Raw genomic sequence first — 17,798 nt, forward strand, 5'->3', positions numbered from 1 at the left:
TTTAAAGCCGTACATACAATACAAGCACATGAACGTATGATTATTAACATGATACATGGAAAGTTGCATCTAAAGTTGTGAATCTAAAAACATACACAATTCAAGCCAGCTGTCATTTCAACAATGTGAATCAATGTGAATCATTGTCTTTTGGTTGATTAACCTGTAACTTATGTCAGTGCTACCATTCCAATGACCTGAAAATGACTTTATGCATCTTTAAAATAAAAGTGGTACCTTTTGTGGCTAGTGTTGCAGCAGATACATTTTGCTTAACAGTGTGAGTCATGCAGCATCTGACCAAATGGCAGTATATACTGCACTGGAATGAAGAACATGTTCCATTACCAATAGAGCTGGGGTTCCCATAGTTTCTATGACCATGGGTGGATTTAGAAAGCTGGCAATGGTCATTTCTGGACATTAGAGTCAAAACTGATAATGCGTTTCTCTATTTGAATGATATAAACTCTTTATATCTTCTTCATCTTTCCTTGTCATGCTTGTAGGTTGTATGAAATGCTACACCCTGGCCACAGAACAAGAACTTATGTGGAATCACATAAAGAAGTAGCGCAGGCCATCATACTTTTAAAAACTGCACCAACCAGAGGAGAAAACTGAGGGCTGAAACACTAACGCTATTCGTTTTGAGCATGGCTTCTATGTCAGAGAACGCCATGTTTAGCTAGCTTGATTGTTAGCTATGCGTTAGCAAGCTACTGTAGTGAGGTAAGGCATTTAAAACAATACAGCGTTGACATATAGCCAATATAAACACTATATTTTTTGGTGTCTGTTTTAGCTAACTTCCATATTCAAATATCAGTTATAGGCTAGACCATTTTTTTTAAATGGTGACCAAAAGTGCAGTAATAGCATCTTGCAGATGCTATACTAGCTCATGCATTATTGTCTGTATCCACTTTTGTTCTTAAAGACTCAGTTCAGCAGGTTGCAGAAGTGTACTACAGAGTTTTTGCTATGCTCAACTTATTCCCCGTGTTATAGAAAAGGAGACACCTGGATAGGATTCAATGCAATTAAAAAGCAGTGTTTCCCTTAAAATGTGCACTGTATTTTTTCAGTAGGCTGAAGTGAGCTGTTGCTCTAACATCACTGATTTTCTCATACCTCAGGCACTATTAAGTGATGAAGGCAAAAGCTGGAGCGCATTTTGATAAGTCTTTAAATGTTGTTTTGAATATACTGTTATTTACCTTCTTTAATACCAGGAAAGCAATATGGCCACAATTTAACACCTAGAGTTACCTGGTTACTACAGTAGGTTTGTATAATGGCAACATCCCAGGCATTTATTCATTTTTAGCCATTCTACAAGATAGCCACATTGCCTTTCTCCAAATGTTGCTGACGTAACAACATTTCCTTGCAAAACTCCAAAACAAAAAACAAGATCTATACAAAGACCTGCTGACAAGCCATTTCCCCCCCCCCCACAGTGTAATTTACTGAGTGACAATAAGACAGAAAGAATTCTGATGCTGTCTGAACTCTAGTGGAGGTCTGACAGTACTGCTGAGAGCAGACTAAAAGCTTATTGTGACAAACCAAAGGCAGTTATGAATTGTCTGTGCCCTCTGTGACTATTCCAAACGACAAACCCTAAAAGTTTCCATAAAAATGCTAATATGGATTATAAAGAGAGCCTCCAGTACTTTCCGTCAGCTGAAAGAGGCTATTATCTGGAAATTTAGTTGACATTAGTCCTAATATGGTTCCTGTATAGATTTTTTTCCCTCTTAAACTGTCAGTAGGTGAGGGAATTTCAACGGTAACAGCGTTTCAACAGTATAATAAGTTGTGTGTGGTTGATGGCGGTTTTCGTGTTCCAGCCACATCTAGGTTGATGATTGGCATGTTGAATCATCATCAGCCCTGTGTGTGTGTGTGTGTGTGTGTGTGTGTGTGTGTGTGTGTGTGTGTGTGTGTGTGTGTGTGTACTAAAAGCAGAGGAACTGAACTCCCCGCCACCGTCACATTGCATTACCGACTCAGTGGCACGGTATCATCACATCAAATTAGTCTTAATGAACACAAGCGAGTCGACTGAGGAGAGAGATAATCAAACTTTTATTAAATGACTTAATCTTCTGTACATGCATAATGCAGTGGAAAGAGAGATGGGTCTGTGGTGTCTGTCTACGTGGGGATGATCTTTACCCCAAAACATGTGAATGTATGTGGAAGCAGTGAGCCTAAAGATCATTTGCCACAGCGCATGAGATCACCGTGCACCTCCTCGCTGGGAGAGGAGCGGCTAAATAAAATAAGAAAGTAAAATTATGCTACCATCAAAGCCTGTTCCCTTGAGTAAACAAAAGAGATGCATTTCAAACAGTATGCTCCTTCAGTTCATTTGGTTATCATACAAAAAGAAAATGCACTATAACTCACTCCATGCATTCTAGAAGGCAGAAAAACAGAAGTAAAATATGGAGTTACTTCTGTGTTATTAAACAGCAGGTTTACAATAAAGAAACTGTAAATATTAGACCTAAAATAGTTTAGGTGCAAGTAAAATTTATCATTTAAAATATTATTCCAAATGTACTGTTTACAAAAGCAGAAGCTTTGCTTACCGTTGACCTGAATCTCACGGGTCTGAGCTACAAAGAAATATGCAAGACACTTTCAAAGTAAAAGTTGTGCCATCCATCCATCCATCCATTTTCATCCGCTTTGTCCGGGGCCGGGTCGCGGGGGCAGCAGCCTAAGCAAAGAGGCCCAGACCTCCCTCTCCCCAGCCACCTCCTCCAGCTTATCCGGGGGAATACCAAGGCGTTCCCAGGCCAGCCGAGAGATATAATCTCTCCAGCGTGTCCTGGGTCTGCCCCGGGGCCTCCTCCCGGTGGGACATACCTGGAACACCTCACCCAGGAGGCGCCCAGGGGGCATCCTTGTCAGATGCCCGAACCACCTCAGCTGGCTCCTTTCGATGTGGAGCAGCAGCTGCTCTACTCTGAGCCCCTCCCGGATGGCCGAACTTCTCACCCTATCTCTAAGGGAGAGGCCAGCCACCCTTCGGAGGAAGCTCATTTCTGCCGCTTGTATCCGCGATCTCGTTCTTTCGGTCACTACCCACAGCTCGTGGCCATAGGTGAGGGTAGGGACGTAGATCGACCGGTAAATTGAGAGCTTCGCTTTTACACTCAGCTCCCTCTTCACCACGACGGACCGGTGCAGCGTCCGCATTACTGCAGCTGCAGCCCCAATCCGTCTGTCGATCTCCGACAGTTGTGCCTTATTGCCGAAATCGACATGTTTCAAAAGGCTTAACTTTTATTCTAAGGCAAACGGTCTCCATTTCCAGTTTGTTTCACAACCGCTCTGCGAGTAGCTAGCAAATATTTGCAGATAACTCCTCTTCCAAGCAAACTACAGGGAACTACAGAATTCTGCTAGTGACCGAAGCAATTGCAAGGTTTTTTTTTTAGTGTAGCAACATAATTCCTTGTGACAAATTTCACAAGACCTAACAGGCAACCTCCCACAACCACTTGCCAACCAGTCAGGAAATACCAATTTTTCTCTAGTTACTAGCCGTTCATCGACTGGTCTCTAGGCCTGTGTGACTGGGGCCTAAATAATGCTGCCCTACTAAGTGGCAACCAAAATATATGAGAGCCTATTTTTTCCACATTTTATTAATGTACAGTGCCAGCCAATCGTTGCGTCTAAAAAGGTTACACACCCGGTCAGCATTCACATATAGCAGCAACCCTCTTCGTCTCTATGACAGGAAGTTGTGAAGAGTAAGGTGGAAAATAAGATCTCGATCTCACTGCATTAATCACGCAGTACTTGGACCTAGAAAATTAATGGTTTTACATCCACTCTATCAGATGAAAGTGACACATAGCCAGAACATTACATGGCTATATTCATTTAGACAGGTTTGTGGACTTTAAAGGAGAAACGATTGCTGGTGCTAGCTTTAGCCACACTCAGCTAACTGATCTAATATGTTGAAGTCAAGCCAGAAAGTGTTACATTTAGCACATTTTTAAAATATAGTCAGATTGCTGGAGAATATAAAGATTTTCAAATGCATCTTCAAATACTTTATTATTCTGATTTTTCCCCCCTCATATTTAAGTGACGAGTAAAATTAGATGCCGGGAACATCCCTGGTAAAGAGCACTGATACTCTGTTTTCCAAAAAATAGAAAATCAGTGAACATTTGTATCGTCTCAACTTCAGTACTTCAATCTTAGCATTCAATATCAATTGCTGCCAATTCATACAGCTCATTATAAAACAGCAGTCTACATGGAACAGGTCAGATGTAGCATCTTTGCTATGAAACTTTTGAATAAGCAAAACTTTTGAATTCATAAACAACTTTTAGATTTCCAAAAACGTTGGATTTACAAAGACGTTTTTCTTGCAAGAAAACATTTTGATCACAGTGTCTTCAGTTTTGCTCTCACAATTTTCAAAACTGCCAATTAATTCTGTTTAAACCGCATATTAAAGGCCCAGAACACTCAGTACTAAACATCTATTAAATATCACAAAGGCTGAACTTGTAAACAAGAGCAAAATATTTTTTAAGAAAATGAATCCACATATATGATAGACAAGGATTTTACCCAAAGACGTTTCATAAGTGTCAGCTATAATACTCAAGATGTCGACACTGAAATGAGTAAAGCATTTTATTGATATTATTTTTAAACTGATTGTTTAAATGGGATATATTCAAAATGCAAATTTTTTGCAGATTAGCACTTGTGGGATTAAGATGTACCAAAAAGTTATTGGAAGAAAGTAAATCTGGCACCAGTGTCCATTAATAAAGCACCAGGCTTTAACCATTAAAAAAAAAAAAAAAAAATCTCACATGCATTGCAAGGCACTATGCCCACTTTGGCTGCTGATACTGTAGCACTAATTATATTGGATTTGGTCCTAAACAGCAGCACTGCACTGGCTTCAGACACAATTCAAACATTGCAACAATGGAAATCTTTTTCAGTTTACCTGTGTGAGTATTGGGTGTAGTTTGTGGAGATGTTTGAAAAGACTTTGTGTGCGCTTGTTTTTGTAGCACATACATTCAATGTATTTTAGCATCTTTTTTTTTTTTAATGTCCTTATCAGAAATGAAAAAAAATTAACAATCTAAATGGCCTATATACAATACATTTACATATAATATGTATAGGATAACCGAAAATCCCCACCACTCAGTTCAGCTTTCACAACAATTGGAATAATCCTCCTCAGATAGGAGGGATGCATTTTAAGGCTGTGCGCCTCAGATGACAGCTGATTTACAGTCTCACTCTAACAGACAAAAGACACAGATTCAAACACATAAAAGGTGACCCTGCTGGACTTGACCCAGAGCAGGAGGCTGGTTTGGAGAGGGGAGACGACAGAGTTGCTGGGCTGTTGTGCCGGATCTGGTTCTACCTCGTCAGCTGGCCTACCACTTTCAGCAGAGTCTTGTTCTCTTGTTTGAGTTGCTCGTTCTCATCTTCGATGTCATCCAGGTCCTGTGAAAAGGGCACAACACACACATATCTCTCTGTTTAGTTCCATCAGGACCCATTTAACCACATAAATATTCAAGACCCTGCCTCTATACCGCTGAGAGGCCTGATCAGGTTGTGGAGTGTTCGTCTGAGAGTTAAAATGAGCATTGCTTGCTGCCAGGTCCCCCCCCCCCTCCCCTCCCCTTCCATTTGGGCTGCCTTGATAGCAACAAATTAGACATTAACAGCTTCAATTAGTTGCAAATGAGAGAAGCTCTAAGTTGCCACAGCGCTGTCTCATCAAAGTGACACTCCTCATTTTCGGTTTCTTCCATCACCGGCCATGATTGCATGACTGTTGGGAATGAGCTGAACAACACTTGGAGGGACTTAAAAAGTCAAATTAAGCAGGTCACAGGTTTACAACACAGCTTGCTGTCTCTGCGGCAAAAAAGGGACGTAAAGACTAACGTAAGGTGAGACACTAACAAGAGAGAGGTGGGGTTTGGTTCCCTTCTTTTGCACCAAGATGCAGATAACTTGATCTGCCGCTCACAAACGGGGTGGGAGGGGTGACTGTTGTTGTGAATTGGCGTCACATAGATACAGTTGATTTCAATTTTATTAGCAAATTTAAGACATTTGAAGACTTTAAAGACTCAAAAACATTATAGCTGTCACCTGTCTGTCAGATGCCTGTAACACATAGCTGCTTCCAGAGAAAAATCTTCAAAAGTTTAATGTAGACACTACAATCACCTAAAGAATCTAGTGCTGCATTAAGTAACAACTCTATACTGAGTAATAGTGATAAGCAAGTAAAAAGCTGTTTGCTAAGAATATTGTATCAACTTAGAAAAAGAAAAAAAGGACAATTATTGCAGATTTAACCTTTAGGAAATATAAAAGCTCTTTTGCTTTCTCATTAGATGAGCCCATCAGTATTTACTGTGTAAGCTTTCACCGAACACTCTGCAAGACTCTCTTTTCAAACCATATCAGTGGGGAGAAAGACGTCCAGCAGTTGAGCTTTATCTTTTCTTTCTCTCCCAAATAAACTTCTACAGTGACTGAGGGTTCAATTTTACTCTGCAGAGACGCCGACTGGATCAACTCTTATCTCCTGCTATAACATCAGGCCCTGCAGGAGCCTCTCTCAGGGACGTTTCTGATGGCTCGCTGCCTGCATTAACCATCCTTGGATAAATCACTTCTCTTATGGCCAACCTCTCCTATATGTGATGCTATCAGTATGATGCTTCCTGTATATTGTGCTCTTTTTGGGGTTTGCAGTGTGTTTGATAATGACAAAAGCATTTAGATAATAAGCAAGCAAGAAAAATGTACACCATTTTCCACCCACCAGACTCGTGATCCAGAAAACACAGTAAAAAGCTGCAAGTACAGAAGGTTTGGAGAGGTTTCACTACGGATATAAAGCCATCAGCCAACATGTTTCTCACCCTGCGTGCAGCATGAGGTGAAAGAAGGGGGAGAGAAAAAAAACAAAAAACACACTCCAACCCATCAAGCCAAATGTGAAAGCACACCTGACCCCTGCTATTGGGTTCACTTTAGTGTGAAATGATCAGACTGTTATAGTTATGAGATCTGTCAAAAGCTCTTCTCACGATAATTGCAGCAGCAGCACTTATTATCGCTCGTCTTGCCATTCTCATGTCTTAACTGATCTTCCTGAGGGAGAACTGTTTAGTTCCTTTTTTCAGTGAGAAATGGGTGTTTTTTGTCTTTGTAAACACTCAATATTATCACCTCATCTACAAATGTGTTTTAACCCGATTTGAATCTCCTCTTAATAACCGTTCAGCCTATATAAGAGTTCATATTTTATTGACTTTGATTATTTTTGCCATGAAGATTTTACCAAAAACAGCATGCATCTCTTCATTGTTATTTCGAAATGGGCCTTAGTTTATGAAGTTACAATGAAATTCTTTTAACTAAACCCATTCTCATTCATAGTCATTCAAATACTACCACTTTGTCAATGCTACTGGGATTTCTGATGTAACCATAATGCATCTTGGCAATGACACCATGACACACACATGTACGCTACAGCAATATTAGTCTCCGTAAGCAAATATTCTCACAAAACATAAGACCATTTCAGAGTTTGTTAACATGTGACATCAAAATGCTCCATGAAGGAAGACCAAGCTTCCAAATCTGAAAAGTTGGGAGTGAAAGTAGTAGTCATTATTATTTCTTCTGCTTTGCTCGTCACACAGTGTTGCAGCTAAAGAAGAGTGATTCCAGAGTGTACATTGGATATAGTAAGATCACCCACTGGGTCTTATTCTTATGAACTCTCAAAGTTAATAGACAGTCACTGCTATGCTGTTTATTTTTTAGAGCCAGATGTTACCTTAATGAGATGAGAAGCTGTGGATTGCCTAAGGTTACTAAAGTTAGTGAGCTTAGTTAGCAAGCTACCTTTGTAAACTGCCTAGATGCAAAACACAGACATACACCTACTAATAAGGTCAAAGTAAGAGTGAAATAAAATACTAGAAGTGTATTTGGAAAGATTGTTCCAAACAACTAAACAGCATGCCATAATATTAATTATATTATCAACCAATGGACTGTTATCCAAACATAATTAAGCCTTATACATTCCTGTGTGGTGTCTATGTAGTAGACTGGTTATCAAGCAACATGAAAAGCAACTCAATAATTAAGATAAATCTGTAATCAACAAAGTTAACCCAGAGGTGTAAGGTGAACTTCAATTTCATTTTTGAATGTGGAGCCCAACTGTGAAAGTCACTTTATAATAAATGGTTGCTGATTGTAATACCACAGTGATTGGCTGAAATTGGCTAGGTTGTAATTTACTGTTCATCTAGTTTGGCCCATGGCTGCATTTTACTGTTTTGATTTGACTGTTAAATGACACAGTAAAAAAAATCACTTTGGAAGTTTCAATTCAAAGGGGTTTGAACTGCAAAGGCCCAGTTCAGACTCGTTCTCCAGAAAGGTCCAAAAAAAACCCATGATGCAGATAAAGAGCGTGAACACAGCTGTTAAAAGTAATTTTCAGTGGACTTCATCATTTCTTTCTTTTTTGCTGTATTCAACAAAAACTACTTGCATAAACCGAATGAAAGAAGCCAAAGAGGACTGCTTATCCTTCACTGTTCATCCAAGACAACTCAAATTTAGGCTGACAAAAAAAACAGCTCAGTGGTGACACCATGATTGACGAATCAGTTACATATGAACCTACCTGCCACACGGAGCAACAAATTTTAATACTTTCAACTACTTGTGTTTCAGAGTGTTTAAATTGCAAATTACAGTAAGTTCCCCCCATTGTGTTTCAAGTTATATAAATTCAAAACTAAAAAAGTATGTTTATGTCCAGCTTCTGATAGACTGCAAGAATAATCAGTGTAGAAAAACACATAGCTATTACACGCAAGGCCAGTAAAATGCCAGATGATGATTACAGCCCCCACAAGACGCCCACGCATGCAAACACAAAGGAACACTCAAAATATCAGACATCAGAGCAGAAAATTATGTAGGCTGTGCTCACTTGGTTCAGCAAGTCGATTTCCTCCTTCAGCTTCCCAATGAGATCATCTTTGTCCTGGTAGGCTTTCAGCAACCTGGCGTTCTCCTGACGCTCTCTGGCCAGCTCCTGAAAATGCACACAGATTGCACACATAGCTACATGAAAGGCAAATATTTTCACAAAGAAACAGTGCGTGGAATCTGCATTAAGGTGTACCAGGAAATCTGCCCTGTAATTAGTTTAGCTACACAAGATTTGGAATTTCATACATTGAAACAGTTGCCCTGGAGCATTGCTGTCTGAAGGGGAAAACAAAATGAAGTTAATCAAGATAAATACAACCCGAATCCAGTAAATTGGGAAAGATTGCAATGATGCAAATCTCTAAACTCATATTTATTCACAGTAGAACATAGAAAACATATCAAGTGATTAAAAACGAGACATTTTAGTGTTTCCAGAAATATATTAGTTCATTTTGATGATGAAAATGATCTTTAAAAAAAAAAAAAAAAGTTAGGACAGGGGCAACAAAAGGCTGGAAAACTAAGGGTTGCTAAAATGAAACTGCTTTCTTTTGGTGCAGTGGGGACCTAGGTTCACTAACATAGGTTTTCATAGGTGATTCTGAGCCCATGCAGCGATTTTGCATGGCTATTTTTAAAGCAGCAGCACCTGCGGACTCACAGTTTATGGCCAATGCATACAGAGATTACTCTGGATTCTTAGACTCAGACTTTAATGATATTATGAAACTCTCTTAGCACCCTTTGCATGTTCTCCCTGCGCCTGGGTGAGTTCTCTCTGGGTATTCAAGCTTACCCTCACACTCCAAAGGTATACTTGTTAGGTTAATTAGTGATTCTAAATTGGGTGTCGGGAGCGAATGAGAGTACGAATGATTGTCTCTCTGTCAGCTCTGGCTACCAGCCAGATTGCACCATGCCTCTTGCCCTGTCATACAGCTTGGATCGGGCTCCAGCACACCTGCAATCCTGAACTGCACGGGCAAAGAATAAAACAGAGGGGTGGATTTTTTTTTAAAGTTGATGAACTATTTCATCAGAGCCACTCATAAAACTGAATTCCTTCCACTCATGAAAAACTCCCAGGGATGCTCCTTTTATACCTAATCACATTACTAATTAACTTTATTTGTTGCCAGATGTTGCACAACTCTCAGCTTTTTTTTTTCTCTCTTTTTTTTTTTAAATTGTATTTTTAAAATCAGTTTCTGAAAAACATGCGACTGCTTTTTATTTGGATCTTACAAAGGCAAAAGTGTAGAGTAAAAGTAAAAGTGAAGCAGCTACATTTACCAGTTATAAAAAAAGGAAACGAAACGAGCCTCTGCACTGGTCTACTGAAAGAGATTACTTTATTCAAACCATATTTTTACTAGCAGAAACATTTGGTATTAAAAAGGCGTCAAGAACAGTCAACTGCATTGACTTTTTGTAAGATGACATTTTTCCAATAATGTATGTAATTTTCTATTTCCCACTTCCACAGACTCTTCAAAAACCCACAATAATAAATCCATGCAGACTGTCAGTGAACAATGCATTAATAGTTTCTTTTATATAGTACTTTTGTGTTATTTTCAAATTGTACTTAAAAGCCAGTGTGTTCTTGTCCGCCTCCTCTAACAGCCACAGTGAAATAATGGATATTGTGCCTTCCTGAGAGAGACGATTGTATGCACATCATAAACCGAAAGTTAATGTGCACACATTTTCAAACTGCTGCTATTTTATCATGGAAATGAAGATTAAACCAGGACTTTGTAGTTTCACTTTCTGGCTCTTCCAGATAATCATGAAATTGCTTAAATAAAAAAAATGTATTATGCAGCTACAGTAGATGGCAATAGTCAAAGCTGGCATAATATGACTTTTAAAGCTACCATAGATAAGTGCAGCATTGTATCTCCTCTCAAAGACACCTGAACAAACATTTGTCTTATTTCTTTCATAAAATACAACAATACCAGCTGAAATTCCTTTTCTTTTATTCTGAATGTCTGTCATCTGACAATAACAGCGTTTGGGAATACTGTTCATTGTGCAAACATTAAAAAACCATAATGCACAAAATACACTGTGCCCCAGAACATTGTAAAGTATGGGTATCAAAAAAAAATCTGTAAATATGGGTTGAATATGGAATTTTCATTGTATTTTCACTTCCCCAGGATGTTTCTTGCTTGCTAATATTACATCTGCTCAAAGCATTATGGGGACCAAAAAGGATGATGTTGGTTCTGCTTTCTAAGTTGCTCATTTTTATGTAAGAATCATTCAGTGAATTATTTAAAGTGGACAATGTTTTTTCTATTTTCTAGGACAGCATATATAAATAATCCTAAAATGCTCTGAAAGACGTCAGTGAGATTGGTTGTCCTTAATCATCAAAGTTCTAACTTTTCTGTGAAAAGATATATACAGTCCATAGTGTGAGCTGACTGTGGGCTGTCCAGACTAAGCAGAGAGGGGCCGTAAAAGGAGGCCCTAGGCCCACTGTATATCAACACTCTAGGCTTTGGCTGCCCTAGTGGTGCCCCATCCAGGGCCCACATGTGCCCCATGGTACATTACTGCCACCAACTGGTAGGAAGCGTTGACCAGAATGTTCTTCAAAAATCAACAAAAACAAAACAAAAAAGAGCTACTTAGACCAAAAAGCTACCACAGCAGGTACACACACTAGTTGCCCAAAGAAAATTTTTATGGTGACCCCAAATGGGCCCCACATGGGTTTTCAGTGGGCTACCTACAGTGGGTACCCACACTGAGCCAAAAAGGCAAAATTGCTATGGGCTCCACAATAACAAGCCTAAATAGTGCCCGCATGGGATTTCTGTGAGTAAACCCACTGTGGAATGGTTCACTGAATACTCATTTTGGGCCCTAAAGGGCAAAACAGCTGTAGGCCCTTTGTGGGGTAAGTGTCTGCGTGCCCTGCCCCCACAGCCCCACAGTTCACCCGCAGCTACCCACTGAGAGCTTGAAGTCTCAGTGAAGTCTGAGATTTAGGTGCAGCTGTCTTATATGAGCAGACCTGCATCTGGAATGAAAAGTGAGATAAACAACAATGACAAAAATATGTGTGAAATATGATTTCTGGACATTTGACAAAACCACTTCATGCTGAAGTCACAGAAGGTATGACTTTTCATAAGGCCACCCAAGTGACATTTGATTCCAAGTTGAGTTTCTACAGTGGGAGCAGAGAGAGGCTGAGTGGCTGATGGGAGCTGTGCAGGAAGAAAAGACATATCTGTACTGAGAAAGGTCATCTATTCAACAACACTGAGGAGAATTTCTGTAAGTGCAGAGCCACAGTTTCCAGCCAGAAAATGTAGAACCTGGGCAGCTGCACAAAGGACTCAAAGTGGAATTTCATCTTAACAAAGTGCTACTGATAGAGGCTTTCAAGTTGGCCAAAAGATACAGCCTTGACTCACGGTTCACTGAGACGCTATAGAATTTTGATAGATGTCAATAACTGATATTACCTCAGCAATTTTAGATCTCCATGGTGTTCTGTGGGGATGAACGTAGTTTTAGTAACACCCAGAAAAGTCTAGAAGCTCAGCTTTACTCTCAATCGCTGATCTTTGATCTTTTCTTTTTTTTTTAAACAAACAATTACAAGTCCTGTTGTAATGCATCTAACCTGTGCATCAACTTTTGTGTTAGACCAATCAAGCTTTAAACAGCTGCATTTCCAAATATAATTCGGACATCGCACTTAGGCTTCCTGGCCTTGTGGCAGATATGCCATCTTCAGGCTTTGAAACTACTTGGCAACCATCTGGTAAAGCCCTAGCCATGTAAGCCTAAAGATTGGTCAATAACCACCTGGCAACCAACCATGACCACAAGCAAGTTTACTCCTCCCCCCCATCTACAATAAGAAGAAATAAATTGAAGGACTGAAAAAACTAACTAAAACTAATTTAAAAAAATGTTTTTTTAAATACTCAAGAATTAGATCAACTCTAGTAATCCACAGCAAAAAAAATCAGCAGATTGTCAGTAAATATTAAGCTCATTTGATAGGTAAGGACTGCCAAGAACAACAGGTGTTGACCTTATCACTGCAGGGAAGCTATAAAATCTGCCAACACATGTATTCTGACTCATCTGAATCAGAGCAGCCGCTTACATTTACTCACTTTTGTGTCTTTAAGAAATAAAAACATCTAAGTTTTAAAGCAAATGTTAACTTTTTTTTTTCTAAAGTCAACTCCAATAAATCAAGAAATGCAGCATTTAATTAAATGAGAATATTATTTGGGTTATGTTTATGTGGACGAGGTTCGACTAGTAATATGACTTGTTAAAAGGTCAGTCTATTTACCCTCTCCAGGTCTTCTATCCTTTTCTCCAGACTTCCAGGTGCTGAAGCTCCTCCATCTCGGCCGTGGCGGTTGTGTCGCTGTCGGCTGTTACCGCCGGTGTCCTCCTCCAACCCCATTTGTGGAAAGCTGTTAGTAACAAACACAATATTGCTGAGCCTGTAAGTTGAATGCATCGAAATATTTTATACTTCACATTATACATGGCCACACTTCAAAAGAAAAGGAAAGTTAGAAAAAGAGTACCATTTGTGCTTGATTTCTACTTTTCAAAGTGTCCAGTAGTGTATTCACACTGAGGCCGTTTGAAGGTATGAATCATACCCACATTGTAAAACTTCAATAGGGATGACACAGCCATCATCAAAAGAGCAGGTGGGGAATACCTTCTGCGTGTTTGCTCTTTCAATTAGGCGTGCACTATTAAAGCCCCTCTCCCTTTTTATTCCTTTAATGGAGAAGGCCATCAAGGATGTGCAACTTTGGTATAAAAAGGATTCTGATTAAGAAACAATTTATATATTACAACTTCAAATAGGCTCAGGCATGGCAGTGGCAAGTTGTGCGTCCCTGCTGTTAAGCTGGTGGGGGGGTGGGGGGTTGAAGTTTTGTATGCAGCTCAAACAGAACATTAAACTTATCTCGTTTTCATTTTTTCAGTGCTTAGAGACAGAGTCTGGGGCGGCTGGGAATAGAATATTCATGTGCAGTCAATTTCCTTACTGACCTTAATCCAATAATTATTGAAGTGGAAACTGGGAATGAAATGCTGGCTCTATACCTCATAACTACAACTACTCCCACTCCCCAGTAGCAAGAGACTATGACAGGTTTATATAATCTCCCTGGAAATAAAAAAAAACTTAGATTGTAGGATTCAGTGTGTTGTCTGAAGGGGCTGGTTGGCAGATTTCTACAGCTGAAACAGACAGGAAAGCTGCTGGCAAGACACAGGACCAATACCTCCTTTGTACCATCTGTACTCTTTAAGACCCGCCAGATATGAAGTCCGCATGATTAGACAACTTTAACAAGTACTTTTAACTCTGAAATCGTAGAAGCAGCAGTGGAAACTGAGTATAAACTGTTAAATTTGTTTATTTTTCTCCAGTGCTCAGTTTCATGGAATGCCAATATTTAAAAAAAAAAAAAAAAGTAATAGTAACCAGACAAGATCGGCTTTCTTGTTTTTGTTTTTCCTTTTGGCATGTTTAGTACATATCTGAAAGTAATAAGGCTGTAGTCTCAGCGCTCACTGGCTGGCAGGTCTAAAAACAGCAGTCTTGAGTTTTCTGCATAAGGATGTCCTCCCAACTTTTCCTACAATGTTCTTGTTTTTGAGTCTAAACATATCAGAATAATTCCACTATGTTTGGTCCAATTGTTTCATAGGTACCAGTGCATCCAACAACATGATATTGCTGGATGATATTGGGAGATTTCTCAGGATATGAGGCTTTTTAGCATTTTCTTTAAATAGTTCTTGTGCTGGGGCCGGGAGTTGATATAGTTCCATCTAAATGAAAAAAAATAAAAAGAGGGTGACACAACATCTGCTACAAGGGTAGCAGATGTTTCTGACTGCAAAGCCTTTCTTACAAGGGCAACTGCTGACCTGCCTCCATTGCTACCAGGCTGCATTTTGCAGACTGGTGTGAAGTGAAGTCCAGGGAGCAGTTGAACTGATTTCCTTGGGAGATCTCCAAAGTAGCCACGGTGTAAGCAAAAGAGATATGGACCAAATAAACCAAAGTCTACCCTACATAATCCTCTCCCAGTTCACAAAGAAGTCCTTGAGGGTTTTACTTCCTCTAGATAGATCAAAGATTATTTTGGCATGAACTGGAACTGAATAAAGGTACAACAAAAACAGGTCTCATGACATAAATGGCTTAAAATCCTGCTCATACATATAAATTCTTCTTTCCTCTATTGAAGCAGCAGTGCCATTTCTCATACACACGCACAGGCAGTATTTTTGTGTACCTTGACATTTACAGAACAAGCATCTTATTTTCCTTCATTCTCCCAGAGCCAACATTGCAGCGGCCAGCGCTTTTGATCAAGAGGAGTCCTTGAAATGCTCTTGCTGACGCTCGTCTGCAAGATAAAGGTGACTTCATTTGTCTCTCTCATTGTGGCTCTTCAAGGCAACTTTATCAGCGTGAGTGCACACGAGCACACAGGCGCGGATATTGTGCAATTCGTGCCTTTGCTATGATGTCCCGGAAAAAAGATCCACGAGAGTCACACACAATCATCGCAAATACACGGACTCCCCAAGATGCACAGTGGGTGTTGAATCCAAGCCTAAACATCCAAAGCCTCTTCACTAAATATCACACCGTGGCACTTTAGCACCCCACAGGCTGAGGTCTGGGGGAGTTAGAGAGAGAGGCTAAGCCAATCGCACATTCTTGTGAGCCTCAGCAGGTGGGAAGGAGAAAGCACAGACAAGAGCACCAATAACAGCAACAGTCACAGGTATAATAACATCTCCCCACAAACAAAAGTGTCAATGTGTGGAATGAGTCAAAACTTCACTGGAGGCAACAGCACACTGGATTCAGTCGTCTGTTTAATGCTCTCATTACTTTAAAGCAAGACAGTATAAAGCCAGCTTCCATGCAGAGCTGCTTTGAGCTGCTAGTTTACAGATGCAGTCACTCCTCAGTCATCTCAGTGGCTGCTGGGTTTACAGGCAGGCAGAGGCAGCTTGGTTGTGCTTTGGTTTCTAAATCTTCAATCTTTCAGGTCCCCTGCTTATGTAGTTTCATTCTTTTCCCCCCTTTGGAAAGACAGCACTTTAGACAGTGAAGATTTGTCACCACCAGAGTACTGCCCCTCATTCATAACACACAGCACCTGGAGCAGACCTGCCCTGCCAGACAGGATTTTTGTCAGTTTATGAAACACAAGTCAAAAGCATGGTCCCAACTGACCTGAATCATCGTCTTCTGTGGAGATTTTTCCACTGAAAACTCTTAGTGACTGATAGTGTTTTAGTTTTGCAACTCAAAAAAAGTTACTTAGTTTTTCTCTTTTATGCTTAAATGTAAACACATTTCCATTTTTCTTTTAGTTGCACCCAAATAAAATAAAACCCCTGGTGCATTCAGACTGCTCTGTGTTTCTCTCCGACTTCTCAGCAGGTGGGTGCATACCAGAGGGAGGCATTTGTGTCACTCCACAAGTTAATTTTAGCAAACACAGCCTTGACCTGGTGGCTGTTTCTCACATTATTTTCATAGATGTGTGTCAGCTGCAAAAGGGCTCTGATTCAAATTCGGAAGAAGCATCTGGAAGCTCCAAAAACACTGACGAGGAAAGATAATGCTAGTTTTTGGATTTTAGACAGTAAAAGGTAAAATCATTACATTTAAAATGTAGATGCATGGTAGGTTAGAATGCTCTGACGTGCATTTTTTGTTATATTGTTTATCTTAGTAGGCAAATTAATATGATAAATGAGATGCAGCTAATTGGATTGCAAATCAGATTTAAATTTAGTGTCATGTTACTATGAGTTTTTAAAAAGAAAAAACCAAATGGTCTGAGAGGGAAGTAAATCAGAGCGCCACATGTGTTTTTAAATTGTTCATTCAGCCATCTTGTGTTGCCCAGCCCACCTGGTGGGTTATCCGTAGCGGAACAGCTGAGTGTCCAAGTGAGGCTAACCCAGCTGATGAGAGCAGCAGCCATAATTACATGGCCAGATTGAATGTCAGCTGGTGAACCTGACTGTCAGGGTTGGCCACAACCGCTCACTTTAGTTGCAAATAATGAAAAATAAATGCATGGCGGACTCACGCTGAGGGACGTCAACTCTAAATGATACAATTTTCTGTGATGTACTTCATTATCATGGAAAATGAAGGGAAAATGCATCGTTTCAAGAGCCCCTCCCTTAAAAGAATACTAATTTTGATGACCTGTTTAGAAAGAACATCAAAAACCAGTAAGATGAATGAAAACTCAAAGTAGAGCTATTCCCAGGAGGTTTCAGTCCAAACTGAAACTGAAAGAGTTTTTTTAGGCTGTTTGAGAAGGAAAGGTTGAAAGCCATTTATCAAATGCCAAAGCAAACTTGACCAAACAGCACCTCTCATTTTAGAACCAAAACCTTTCAAAGCAAATCATTTACTCTGAGCACTCCCTGCCAGCCACAGCAGGGAAGTGATGGCCCGGACAAAGTGTCCAGGGTCCAGATGGTGTCCTGTCAACCAGAGTTCAAACGCATCATCTTTCTTGAACCATAATAGCAAGACAGTAGCAGCACTGAAGAGCAGGAAAAACAAACAAACAACAACAACAGTGACACATGAGGAAAAAGGCCCTCGGACTATTTCGGAGGAAATCTGCTCTCGTAATTAATTACTCAAACTG

General features: G+C 39.9%; 1 protein-coding gene across 4 annotated transcripts in view; it reads right to left on the reverse strand.

The window, feature by feature from the left end:
* Positions 1-2,080: 2,080 nt before the first annotated feature.
* pawr (PRKC, apoptosis, WT1, regulator) overlaps positions 2,081-17,798 on the reverse strand; it is a 70,033-nt gene continuing 54,315 nt past the window's right edge. For all 4 annotated transcript variants that reach the window (XM_085251308.1, XM_085251305.1, XM_085251304.1 and 1 more), the window contains 3 exons: positions 13,415-13,541; positions 9,071-9,175; positions 2,081-5,526 (listed from right to left, as the gene is read on the reverse strand). In XM_085251308.1, coding sequence (XP_085107434.1) covers positions 5,440-5,526; positions 9,071-9,175; positions 13,415-13,541 — 319 coding nt within the window. In that variant the 3' untranslated portion in view covers positions 2,081-5,439. The remainder of the gene's footprint in view (positions 5,527-9,070; positions 9,176-13,414; positions 13,542-17,798) is intronic.

Source organism: Mchenga conophoros, linkage group LG17 (assembly GCF_057382185.1).
Source record: "Mchenga conophoros isolate Kocher_MC1m ecotype Shallow Benthic linkage group LG17, M_conophoros_male_GT1.1, whole genome shotgun sequence".
Classification (NCBI taxonomy): Eukaryota; Metazoa; Chordata; class Actinopteri; order Cichliformes; family Cichlidae; genus Mchenga; species Mchenga conophoros.